This window comes from Temnothorax nylanderi, unplaced genomic scaffold (genome assembly GCF_030848795.1).
Source record: "Temnothorax nylanderi isolate EJ_2023f unplaced genomic scaffold, tnyl_v1.0 TNYL_tig0037_pilon, whole genome shotgun sequence".
Classification (NCBI taxonomy): domain Eukaryota; kingdom Metazoa; phylum Arthropoda; class Insecta; order Hymenoptera; family Formicidae; genus Temnothorax; species Temnothorax nylanderi.
In genome coordinates this window covers 1,059,256-1,073,430 of record NW_027249099.1, presented here as the reverse complement: position 1 = coordinate 1,073,430, position 14,175 = coordinate 1,059,256, and the positions used below count along the sequence as shown (strand labels likewise).

Sequence of the window (14,175 nt, the reverse complement as noted above, 5' to 3'; positions counted from 1 at the left end):
CGGCGATACATTGATTTTTCCGGTTCTGGATCCGGAAGAGACTTAAGTTTCTTCTCCCACTTACTTTTTTCTTAGAGAGGGGAGCCAAATAGACAGGCTTATCAGTTTTACGAGTAAATATTATTTTAGCTCGGACGCCGTAGACCTACGTATGCACACGGAGGGTTAATAAATATGATAGTTATATCAGAAATTAGGAACTTTTGATCTATGATTTTATGATTTTGTTATGATTTTCAAAGATGAGAATAAGATGATGGATCACAGATATTATTATTCGTCACGAAATAATTTTCACAGTGAAATTCTCCGAGTAATATAAAATAGATTTGAAATAAGGAACTGTTCCGCTTCTTTATATCGCTCTCACGGCTTGGACGTAATTTTCAGAGGCGGGGGTAGAAAAACCACGGATACCGTGTTAACGACCGTTACTCGCTTGAAAATCGGCGCGTGGAAATTGCGCGAATAATGCACCGTCGCCGGAACGAGCACAGGTGTGGCTCGCTTGGGCGGCAAGAAGCACGTCATGTCGGTTCGTCCGGCAAAATCGTATCGGGAAGAAAAAAAGTACCGAGAAATGTCGAGGCGATTCGACGCGTGCGTTATTTCTATTCGGTATCACGAGAGAAAGAGAACGGAACAATGATCCGAGTGTGCCTTGACAGCGACGTACTTCGTTAGGCAGAAGAATCGAGACAGAAGCGACGCCGACGTAGAGATTCTACTTCGGAGTCGTTGCAGAAACGATGTGCACAGCGATGGCCTCAATTGCGACCGTTTGAACCGTTCACCAGCTGATCGCTTATTAGCAAGAGGCAGTGCGGGTAAAGAGTACTCGCTGGATTAGAAAGTACAGATCTCATCCAACGAAATAGCTCGCTAAATCTAACAGCATCCGAATGCTTCTGAAAGAGGTCTCGACCTATCTTTCTTTTTTCTCTCTCTTATCAGCGTCGTTCTCTCATCGATTCTCCTGGATCTACGATTTATCTTAAGGACATCGTGATTAATCCTAGTCGTCTGAAATATTTTCGCTGCTTTATTCCAACCGATTCCCATTAATTCAGTCTCGTTTCGCATATATCTTATTTTTCATATTCAATATAACATTCCTACAAAGATAAAACGTAAAGATAGTTATAAGTTATAATAGCGTGTCTACATCCGCAAAAGAACTATATGTGGGATTTATCTGTCGCGCACAAAAATCTACCATGACTTTCCGTAGCATTCAAGCAAATACTAAGAGAATACCAACACTAACAATTTAATGATCGAAATGCATACATATCTCTATAATTGCACATAATATATAGTTCTTAGAGAGAACGAAATATATTATTAGCAAATAATATCGTATTATTACGAGCGTGATAAATGATTCTCCAAGCTCGAACTTTCTATAATTCAACTTATATAGCAACGAAACGCAATACCCTGCACATCTACGATCGCAAAGAACTAAAATCTCTCGATTTCGATCTTTGTCCTCACACAGAGATCCACAGAAAGTGTATCCTTCGGGTATGCTCTCACACGCGATAGAGCTCACTTTCTCTCGACCCGATTGTCGCGCTAGATCGCTACCGCGTTTTTTATTTCGCGGCCAAGCAGTCGCTTCGTGGTTGGTCGATTTTGTGCACGCCCGATCGGTTCCTTTATCGTCACGTCGAAGCGGCCAGCCCCAGCCGTAGTGCAATGACCGGTTAAGTGATTCGACTAACGTATTCTAAGTGGCGGTTCAAAGAGAGGCGCTCGCCTCTCCTTTCCTCCTCCTTTCCTTCCTCCTTGGTCCTGCCGAATAAGTTACTTTTTCCCTTTCTCTTTCTCGACGTCCTTGCTCCTTGGAATTTTCATAAGTCTCTCATGATACACCGATCGTCACTGTTGATCCCTCTTCAGTCTTATTTGCGTCACTACCGCCGATTCAGATGTAAATCACTACGGTACCGTCGTTCAAGAAGATTGTTATGCGAATCTGTTGTCTGACTCTGGAGGACATGTCGCCAATGGGGATACGATGATCACTAAATTGCCGCGGATAAAAGATCGAGGGGTTGAATTTAAGTGGTGAACGTTTTTCTCAGTCGGCTCCCTTTAATCTCTTTTACACGTTGTGCTGGTAACACCTCGTCACTTCTGCGTATAAATTGCACGTTCGATTATTCGCGATACGATGCGAGTTAATAAATCTTCCATTCAGGTCTGAACTGCAGGCACTAAACCGTTCGCCGAGGCGACGTGTGCCCGGGATCAAGGGTACGACATTCTGGCGTCTACGGCAGCGTTGGTTCCCTCGTCAGCGGCATCGTCTTTCTCTCGAATGCAGTTCTCGGATAATGACGATGATTGATCAGCCTCAGTGCTGATCGAACATTCGTGAGAATCCGATGGAGAGACAGTCGTCGCGTTTTATTTCATCACCGTTACCATCGGTAATATATTCATCATAGATTCCTCTGTTCAACGATGCTCACAGCCATATCTCGATTGTAAACGATAATGCTTGCGTTTTCTTAAATTTCACGAGGTAAATTTTTATGATTATAAATTTATAAATCCGAGATAAAACGGTCACAGACTTGTCGATTCGAATATTGTCATTATCACTAAAGTCTTGCTTGCGTTTCCAAATTCGATAAACCAGTTTCTTCAGATAATCTAGAACATTGTTCTATTTTAAATTCTGAAATCGGAGCACTGGGGTAAAAGTTTTACCGACATCTTCACAACCTGGTTTACTCGGGCGTTATCGTTGACGTCCTGCAAAGTCTTGCTTGCGCCGCTTGATTTAGCAATTCCTTAAAATAATCTAGGACGGCATTGTTCTATTTTAAATCCTGAAGCCCGTGCGTCTCGAGATAAAACTAATACATTGCAGGCCGTTGGATATGGGTCTGTGACTCGATATTCTCTCGAGTCTCGTGGTTTGTGTTCACCGGTAAGATTCGTTGCGAGATATCTTCATGGATGGTGCCAAACCTGAGTCCGGAAAAGCCGCGCGCTTTTGACGCTAACAAACCGAGCTGTACGCCTTGCACTTATCCCGGGACCAGCTTTTTGTCTTGTGAGTCTGTCCCACGAGCGTCGCGGCGCTCCAACTGGAAGCTAGCCACTTCTGCGCTTGGGTTTATATTTAAACGGCACAGAGCGCCGCCGGCCACGTCGACGTCGACGTCGACGTCGACGTCGACGCATCGTCTTTCCCAATGCGTCGACCGGACGTCGAGAAGAGAAAGAGAGAGAATGTGTGTCGAAGAAAAGAACGCGTCGAGAGATATACCAGATTGAAGAAGAAAAAATCTCCGCTTTCGCGAAGCGAAAACACAAAGATATCGTGATATGTTGGCGTGGTGAAATATTGAGGCGATGTTTAAAAGAGAAATATTATTCGAGAAGGAAGGGGCGAGTTTCGAGAATTCGTATACCTATGAATATACAGAGTGCGAATGAAAGATGAGACAGTTGCATAATAATTCTCGGAAGAGATACCACGCTTATTATTTTGGGACATTTTCTTTTTCTTATTTGTACTTGCAAATAATTTTCAGAGTACAGAGTTTCGACTTTTATAAATGTGCGATTATGTTACTCTTATTGTTGTGGCTTGGTGATTTTTTCGGAATTCTGTAACACACCTCTCACGGCGTTTTGGCACAAGATACCGTTTCATGCACATATATACAGACGGCGCAGTGTAAAACGTTGGAAAATTCGTGCTAATAAAAGAACGTATAAACATCAATACCGCAGAATCGCCGACCTCCCACGTTGGTACGTATTTATCCGACACTTCAAACGGGACCAGCTAGGGGGAGTTCGCACATGGTGAACGTTTAACAGTTTGCAACGCAAAGAAAGCAGGACGGCACAAAGCTGCCTCTACAATTGACGAAACGCATACGTGAATATCAATTACCATCGCAATTAATAATTTAATTATTAAAATATGAATTGTTATATTGAGATAATGACTATTATTCTCTGTTTAATTCGAAATCTTCCTTAATGAAATTTTAATTGAATTTAGTCAAAGATACGTGTGTTTGTAATAATATAAAAAATTGAAAATTAACTAAAGCCCACTAAAAGCGAAATAAATCAAAGAATCTGTAGTCAAGCTAAAATGTCACGCTACATGTCTGGAGTAATCTGCCTCAAATATTCCAATTAAATATCTGCAGAGCCTCTCGATGTTTCATCGTGCAACACATGAACACTCGCGTACAATAATCAGTCCTGCAAATACAGGTTGCGTACACTGAATCCAATCAGCGCTTGCATATGAATTAATCCTTAAACCGGACAATTCGTGCACAGGTAGTGTTAGTCTTCGATCGATAAATATTACAGGATAGATCGGTGTATCTACTCGACGTGCTTTCATCCGTCACGTTCGCGATGCGTTCTCGCGAAGGAAAGGAAATCCCGAAAGGGGCATCTCGAAGGTCTGGAATGTTCAGCGTTTCAGGGCACGCCGTTCAAATCCTCGCGAGAGAACGTATCCTCCTTTTTTTCTCCTCTACCAGTCTACCCACGCGCTCGAACTACCTACCACCCGCGAAAGAGATAAAAGGACGGGTGAGACGAAGGAGCAGGCGGAGATCTAGGCTGAACGAAGCGGCAAAAAGAAGGAGAGGACTAAATACGAGGTCGAGCAAGGAGAGGAAGCGTGATATATGGAGAAGGGACGGTCTGAGCGCGTTTGTGTGTGTACGAGGGAGAACATCTCGCCGATATCAGGATGTAGGGTTTCGGGGTACGCCCAAAGGGTCATCACCCTTTCTTGGCGAACCCTCCTCCTCCTCCTCGCTTATGTGCATGCCGTGCTTCTACCTTCTCCCTCCCTCCCTCCCTCCTCCCCCGCGACCCTCTGCTCTTTTGCTGGACGGTCCCCACTCCATCTTCCTCATGCTCCAACGGTGCACCCCTGCGACGCGGGCTTTTACTCCCTGGCGCGTCTCCAGAGACAAAGAAATACGATTCGCCCCGCGAGAAAATGGCGTAATTATATACGAGGGCGGGTAGAAGAAGAACGTAAATCACAACGGGAAGCAACGGGGCGTGCGAGGCTTGGGTGAGGAGTCTCGCATCCGCCGAAAATGCGGTTCGGAAAGGGGGCTTTCGAGAACTTCTCCTTCCTTCCTCGAAATCGGGAGAGGATGAAAACCTTGAGGACAGTAAGCGCGCGGTTGTTCGCTCCCCCCTTCGCGACAGTGGAAGGATTATTTTTCATCCGTTTTGTTTCGAGTCGCTGGCATGCTCGTAGGAAACAGGAAACGAGGGGACAGGAACGAATCTCTAATTTATCGAGGTTATATACCGGTCTCGAATCTTGCTGAGGAAACTTCCAACCTTCAATCATTCCGTTTTCATAATCGTAAGCGAGTGTTGCTGCGTCACGGACGACTATCTGCGGTGCAAGGTTCAATATCCTCCTCATTACGATGGCGTCACTTCAGAAGGGAACCGCTCGCGTGACTCGGTTCTTGATAACGTGACTGACAACCGATGGAGATTCGAGCCCCGCGGATCATACCATGATGATATGGGTGCAATGAGCTCGGCATGATGTCGCCGTCTTTCATAAGGTGCACGACGCGATACCGCATAAATTTTAGTTACGATCGCTACTTACCAGCTACTACTTAAGCAACGAGAAAATAAAAAATAGAAATAAACATACAATAATAAAATATTAAGAGAAAATGTATAATAATATGTATAACAATTATCTATTTAATATGACAATTAAAAGTTAAGATGTATGAAGAAAGATGTGGATAAAAAAGTGTGTGAGAACAATAACGAGTCGTTGACATTATAGATTCCAGTTTAACAAATTAAAATTAAAAAGAGAGCTACGAGATACGAAAGTTTCTCGGCTAGAAAGCTATTAACAAGAGAGCTAATGCAGCCAAACGCAAGATTATTATACTAACATCCGCTTCAAAACTCGATGTACTTTTTACAGAATCGGAACGAGGATAGGGATGCAAATCACAATGCAATCTCGGTGCACCGAACGGATCTTTAGCGTTGATGAAGCTCCCGCAAATAATTGCTTCTTCGCGGTTAGTGCAAGCGATAAAATTTGCTACGGGATAAATGGCTTTTAATATTAATCTACGACGGCTAATAACGGACTGCGCGCCGCGAGGCGTTAACGCAAAATCACATCGCTCATGGTCTTATTTATTGTGGTAACCCTGCATGTCTTGCAAATTGGCCATTCAAACTTGTAATTTGTGTAACGGAACAATCAATATGCACGAGTATTCGATCCGATCGCCAGACATTGCCATATTCGTGGAAATTGATAATTGTAAAGCGTCGGTAAGAATAAACGTCATTAACAATTAAATCTGATTATTTTAATCTGAAAACTTATGAATATAATATATTATGTATAAACTAAATATGTTAATTGAAATATGTACAAGTTTTTTCGCTGGAACTTCTATTTGTTTCGAAAACACTTCAAAGAAACTTTGCAAAGAAATATTTGTTAATTTTCCTTCTGCTTTCTAATTTTTTTTTTAGTTATTCTACATTTACAGAGTTTCCTACAAACGATGTTCGTAATTAACATGCGACGACTTAATTAGACGTATATTTCTTCGATTTGTCCTTTTTCCTACGGGGAAGCAAAGAAGAACTGCACTGATCGTAATGAAAGTTCCAACTTTTCCCGTTTCCACGCCGCTGGGAGGCTACAAATCGCTATAATTAACGGGATGGAAAAATTTCGCTGTTTCCTTCTTATTTTCAAGGTAGAAGCCCCGAGCTTGTGGATTCGATGTCGGAGACAGCGAGAGAAAAAAATTATGCGCCGCAAGTACCCGAGGACTCCCACATCTCGTAATTAGCGAACGGCATTCTCAATTATTCTAATGAGCGTAATGACGTCAAGATAATGCACTGAGAATTCCGGAATATAATCGGCCGCGAATACTACCGCGTCGACGCGACTCTTCCTGTCTCGCCTTTTTTTCTCTTTCTTTCAACACCGTTGTGAAATCTTTTGAAACATCCAGGTCTTTTTATTACGACAATTTCACTTCGCCACGAGAACACGTCGCGTGGTTGCTCGCTTAAAAAAAAATCTAAATAGTCCTACGACAATATGATTGTTTTAGAGTACACGAATCATAGGCGCACGTAAGTGTACGTGGATATATTTTCGCGTCTCGTTTCGCGTATTCCACGCGGCCTCAAAAGTCAACGCACAGATGCAGCGTGCGCGGTAATAAATGCGGTCGTTATTCCTGATATGCAAAATAAATGTGGAATGCGGGTTATGAGATTAACAATGCCCGGCGAGCGAATGCGGAGTTTACGCACAGAAATCATAAATTATGTATAATAACGCGGTTTAGTTTAACGATATAATAGTCCCGTCTATCTATCTTGTACATCACGCGTTCATTTTCGCGCATTTATAACTTTTATAATTGTTTCAAGTCCGACAAATAATCGGCGCGCAGTTTATTAAGTTGGAATAGATGTATATGTATATTATATACATTGTAATTCGTTACTTCTGTAACTATTAATTTCTTTACTTGCGCACCACGTACCGCGCCTGACTCGTGTAGCTGTTTATTAATTTGTTGACTTTTATAATTGTTATTATTATATTAATTCCATGAGCTTGAGGAAACGCAGCACGTATTAAAAACATTTAACAAAATCGGAATATCATAAAAAATATTTACATATTATAAATTTTTGACAAATGTGTCTTCCTTAAATATCGAACAATTGGTCAAATATTTAACGATTATCTTGGAGTAATAGGATAAATAAATTTGGATAAATAATGATTTATTTTCGGAGCAAGAAAAATACTGAAATATTCCTGAAACGTAAAATTTTCATTTAAATGTCTTTATGGTTTTATGTCTTCATGATTAGATATTTATATACAAAATAAGTCACAATAATAATACAATCAAATGCATTTAAAACATATTTACACCTTCTGTACATTAGATATTGCAAGTTATACAATTTTTATCATTTCTCGAATAGTAATTCTAAAATAAAACTTTAACCACTTCGAGAAAAAAATAAACGAAGCACCCACGATAGAAAAGTGCCATGGTATATCGAGACATTTATCGATTTCAACGTTAATCGGGTGCTATATGAACGAGGGTCACGTTCACACAACTTGGTCTGATGTTAAAGAATTTCGCACACTCCGACGTAAATATATGTGTCCCCTTACGTTATGTTGCCCTCGTCGACTCGACGAGAAGTATACGATACCGAAGGGAGAGCTAAACAAGTACCCGCCGCCCTCCACGTGATGGTCGAGTAGACGTCGAGGGCGCCGCGCCGTCACGGGGTTATATGAGGGTGAGAAAGGTTAACGCGATCTCCTGTGCGAGGGTGTACGGAATATTGATTCACTCCGGTGTTAGGAGTCTTTTAGTCCCGTAGGTAAGTGTACGTCCGAGAAAGGGATACGCGAATGCACACACGTATATAGGGTGTCGTGACGTTGTGCGGAAATATATTAAAAAGTCATTATCTTAGAGATAAGAAAAAAAAGAAGTGCCGCAACGTCATGAGAAAATATGTTAAAAAGCCATTATTTTATTATTAAGGTAAGAAAAACAAAAAGAGAATTTTGTGGAAAATTAATACTTGTCGGTTTTTAATTTACTACACTTGATTATTTTTGAACATTTGAGGGATTAAATTTTAAAATACTTAAAATTGTTCAACACATTACTTTTTAAATAAGTGTTTAATTTTAAATATCCTAAGCGCTTGATATTTAAAATAAAATTTGGATTAAATTCTATAGAATTATGATTAAATTGTAATTAACTAGAAACTAGATATTCCGTTAAAAAAGGCGAGATAAATGTGAAAGAAACTTTTCGTTGATAATTAAAAAAAACATCGATAATTAAAAATCACAGATTTTCAAATAATTAGCGAATATAAATTAAAAAGATTAAAGTATAATTTGGTATAAATTAATTTAAATATAAAAAGATTAAATATTATGGACTTATTCCATGTTTGTTTCTTGCCCTATCAGTTTTTTGAGGAAAATTTGAGTTGCCACTATTTTAGCATTTATTATTTATTTATTGCAGATGCTAAATATTCTAATAATTATTCGGTTTGAAACCTTCAGAAGATGAGAGAGAGAGAGAGAGAGAGAGAGATCACTTTTATTCAGAAAATAACAAACTAATATTAAAACTATTGATAAAAGTGAGGAACAATTTTATTAAGAATAAAAATGTTTTTATGCAATGGTGACGAGACGCCGTATATAGGGTCGCACATGTAACGTACACTGTACAGCAACGACGAAGTACCACCCTTCTGTTGCCAACCGTGCATCGATCCAACGAGCGACCAAGTTTCCTCTTAATATACCAAGAAGCATATCTCTCTTTCTCTCTCGGTGTGCTCGTTTCCTTTTGCCAGTGGCTTCCTTTCCGAAAATATTCGTGGAAATGCATTATAGAGATATGCGCGGAGAGAGGAGAGCACAAGAATATAGAAGCGATTGCGCGAAGATTATAGCTATTGTTGCTAGACATAAGCGTATTCGATATCAAATGTTATTTCCATGCCGATCGAAATCCACTCGTTCGATGCGCAGAAGAGCAAGACTTTAATCCTTTGAATCATTTTAATGCCACTATTCTAGCGTAGCCTTCATCGTCATTGAACTTTTTAAAAAGTAATTTCGGAACACAAAACCATTTGGATTTTGAAAGATTACGGGATATTCGCCAAGCTATCCTTAATCATATATTCTCTTAAAAAATCTAGTTTGCTTTGCAACTCGTTCGGAGAAAAAGAAAAAAAGAAGAAATATTCAGGGAGTCTTGAAAGAGAGAAGAATGTTGTTTCAGCGAAGGTTCGATAGTAATGCTTGAAAAGATTAAAAACTTTTGATAAATCAAGATTTTAGAATTTAACTAAATAGAAAATTCATATTCACTATTCATTAATGTGGTTTTAAATTTAGATAATAAATGGACTTTCTTTCTAAGAGAAGTTTGATTAACCAGATATTTAACGTTAAAAGTCAAATAGCTAAAATTGATTTGGTACCGTGTGACCTAAAACTGTTATTTAAAGACATATCTGTACTTTTGAGGTATCCCGAATGTGTTCGTAGAAAGAGACACGCTTTTAAATTTTCTACAAAGTCGCCATGAAATGCGCAGAAATATACGTGGTACGTAATGGAATATGCACTAAAGGAAATGTATACATAGTGGTTATATGGCGCCACGAAATAGCAGAGTTACATTTAGTAAACCGAGTGCACTTTTTACGAAGCACTTTACGTACTTTACTCGAGAATCCTTCTTTTATAAGAATGTTTCAAGCACAAAAATATGGAAGAATTATATTATGTATATTTGTATTTGATTATTATATTTATTATATTATTTTAAACGCGATATTACATTTATATTCATTAAATTATTCATTCGTGATTGCCACATTCTTTTTGCATTACTCTCTACATTTCGAGTTTTAACTATAAACTTTCGTACTTTAACTTGAAATCCGATATTATAACGACTGTCACAACGTATGATAAAATTTATTCACGTTAGTTTTACAAAAATATTTTATTTTACTTCAACGCTCCATATTTTCGAATTTCATTATTAAAAAAATAAAATATAACCTGTGGCAGCGTGTTATCATTAGATCTAAAAAAATTAAATCGAAATTGGCAGCATTACTTCTATTTATTTTCCACTTGCATTTTTCCTACCAGTGCGATTTTAAACAAAAAGGTACGACTTCTCTTCGATTTTCCGCGAAAGAGACTCGAGCAAATACCGTGAACGAATCCTCATTAACTCGTCGGTTGCCGCCGCCGTGACGTTTACCTTGTGCCAGAACTCGTGGAATCGGCGTTTCTCCGTTTCGTTCTAATTTATTGTCAAGTGCAGCGTGGCGGCCGTGAGTCACACGCCACCGACGGGAATGAGAGGGAATGAGAGAGAAAGAGAGAGAGACATCGGGACGGACGTTAACGCACATTGTCGCTGCGCTGACGAGCGTGCGTCTGTGCGTGAGCGTGAGCGCCGCCGGACAACGACGTAAACAAAACGTGCCTCTTAGCGAGGGAGCTCGAAGAGTGCAACGACCTGCGCCATTGTGACGTAGCTGTTCGGATCAGCTGACGGCGCGGGGACGCGTCGTTCGCTTATCGCGCGCGCGTTTGTCAGATTTACGACGTTTCCTCTCGGCCCGTCTTCTCGTTCTCGACGAAAACGCTCGCGGTTTCTCAAGACCGTCCTCGTGTATCGTAAAAACGCTTTAAATGGCAAGATTAGACTTTGCTCCGATGTAGGAAATATGTGTCGAGGACTATCGCGTAAGGTTCTATGAGAGACTCCAACCTCCAACGGATTTTAATCGGACGCTATCTTGATCGGTATTTTCAACATTATTAGGTTCTTTTATATATCTTTTTACGCGACAAATCGCAGCCACGTCTCTTCTTCTCGATTATATCGGAAAATATTTCGGAGAAAGAGAAAGAGGAATATAAATAGGCGACGTGCGATTAACGCAAGGGTGAAATAATAAAGTTCATATCAAATTTTCCTTTCGAGAATTCGCCGATGTTGCCAATAACAACTATATGTATACTGTTAATGCAGCATAAGTATAGACATTCTATTCAACAAATTTCCTAGTAAAGATAACGCCAAAGGGATTTTTATAAATATTATTTTTTATTATTTTAGATTTTTATAAATTCGCTAATATAAAAGACCGCTTTTCTGGGGCATTTTTCCTTTGCGGATAAGAGGTTGCTCAACGAGACACGCGTCACGTCATCGCGCACGCTGCTCCGATTTTACGCGAGCGAATGTAAGATCGACGATAAAATCGCGCATGCGAGTGTCGTAACGTCTGCGTAGCGCGGACGCTGGAAACGTTGGGTTAGGTTACGTCCTCGCGCCGCGGCCGCGGCGGCCTCCCGGTGTCGCAAGACCGGGGCGTTTACGCTTTCACCCTCGCGCTTGCTCAACGGCGCGCGTTAATTGGGGAAGTCGAGCGCGTTAACGTTTTCAAACGCCTTCTCGATTTTTATCACCCTCGTCTCCCCCGCGCGCCGGACGCGCACCGTCCTCGCGCCCCGTTTACCGGCCCTGCGCATCGATTCGAGCGCGTTCGTGACATTGATCCCTCTTACCTTCGTTTGTACTCCGAATCTCGCCGACGGATCCCGTCGTCCTTGTTTCCTTCCTCTCGGCGTCCTTCCTTCCGAGCGTGGATTTAAATCTCTCGGGGGGGCCACTCCCGCTGCGACGGTCCTACCCAAACATGGAAACGCTTTCGGTCGACACTTGGAGAGACACGATGACACAACCTTCCACCATGGAGGAGAGAGAAAGAGAGGATTCGAGAGAGATGGCCGTTTAACGACGGATCCGCTCGCCTCGCCACGTCAGCTGGCAGCCGAATTCGGCAGCTTTTCCAGCCCTCGTATTTCGTTTCCTTTGTCATGACAGCGAAACGTCGACGGAGCCGGGAGCGAGCGACGAGGGGCGAGCGAGACACGGGCGTACGGCGTACATACGTATATACACGTTATATATATGTATACGCGTATCTATAGAGACAGGCCGCCGATCGAGCGAGCGGCCGAAACGGAGTAGACGGACGGAATCACTGTGACTGTACGCGACGAGATTAGGACTATTAAGGAGGCACGTCGCCGTCGCCGTCGCCGGGACACTCGGCGACACGTGCGAAGTTGCGCGCACACGACACACGGGGGGTAAAAATAAACCCCTTGCACCGGAACGGAATTGTCGCGTACTGGCGGAGCTTGGCGGACGATGGCGATGCGATGGCCCGGGTTGCGCGCACGACCGACCTCCGTCGATCGACGCCACTCGCCGCGGCCGTCGGCGATGCGGATACTCACATGACGATGCGCGAGACGATCGACGATATCATATTAACGGGTCCTGCGGCACGGCGGGACGCGCGCGAACGGCTAGAAACGAGCGACTAAATGCGGACGGCCGTCTGCAGCACCGCCGCTCACACGTCGGCCATGTTGAACTGGCAGCTGGCTCGCTCGCCGCTGCGCGGGTGACGTCACGGCGTGTTTTCGTCACGTGACGCGCCAGGCCTGTACGTACGCGCGCGCCTTCATCCGGGCGATTTTGCGGCTCCTTGGGTTCGACCAGGCATTGATGTCCATTTCGGCCGATGTAGATTAACTTTTATCTCGATTTAACTTACTTTTTATTCTTTTCTAATTCGTAGAACTGGAAAAAGATAAAAAGTTAAACGGAGATTCAAAAATTAATCTATTTTGGTAGAAATGGACATGAATCGGACAGACAATTCTATTTTCGTATTTTCTTTCTACGATTCCCATGCGAAAAGAAATGTGCTATTTGGTTTTTAGAACTTGAAATTTAACGTCAAGCATAATTCGAAAATGATACGATAAATTATAGTACAATCTCTTTGAATTATATCGATAGCGGTTACGTCATGTTGTTAACGAGTGAATTTAAAATCAAAAGACGTTATTGAACATTAGCATTTCGTATCTATGTGATATATCGCGATATGAATAATTGGAGTGTTTTGCGTTACGCGATATAATTCATGTTCCACTCAAGTTTTCTCAAACATTTCACCTGCTCCAAAAATCGCGACCGTAAAACGTCTTCCGGCTTACCGCCAACCGCGTAAACACACAAATTCTCCGGCCGCCAAGGAACGGCAGAAAAAGAAAACTAAAAAGTAGGTTAAGAAGAGAAAGAAAAAGAACAGGGAATTTCCAGCAGCGAAACGTTTTCTGGTACGTCACGAGCGGACAAACAAGCATAACTTTTGTGGTAAAAGAGATAAAATATTCAAGTTGAAATCCAGATAATTATATGTAAAGCTTTCGCGTACCGAAATACGAAAAAAAATCTCCTCGGGGTGTCTATATTTCCACAAATTTTTCTTCAAAGAAGAATGTCACAGTAGGTAAATGCTAAAGAACTTGATTTTTTATTTCATGAATTAAAGTCTTTATACGATTATCGTGCTTGAACAATTTATAATTTAAATTACTTTTCTCGTTGATAATACAAATTTATTTCAGAGACATACACAGAAAAAAAAAGAAGTGCCGAACAAAACATT

At 41.5% G+C, this 14,175-nt stretch overlaps 1 protein-coding gene across 2 annotated transcripts in view; it reads right to left on the bottom strand.

The window, feature by feature from the left end:
- The window catches only part of LOC139771256 (uncharacterized), a 34,528-nt gene extending 21,418 nt beyond the window's left edge, over positions 1-13,110 (bottom strand). The window contains exon 1 of one of the 2 annotated variants that reach the window (XM_071703897.1): positions 12,950-13,110. In XM_071703897.1, the coding sequence (XP_071559998.1) occupies positions 12,950-12,981 (32 nt within the window). In that variant the 5' untranslated portion in view covers positions 12,982-13,110. Of the gene's footprint in view, positions 1-12,211; positions 12,924-12,949 lie in introns of those variants that run through there. The other variant, XM_071703895.1, reaches the window with a different exon arrangement.
- Positions 13,111-14,175: the final 1,065 nt, after the last annotated feature.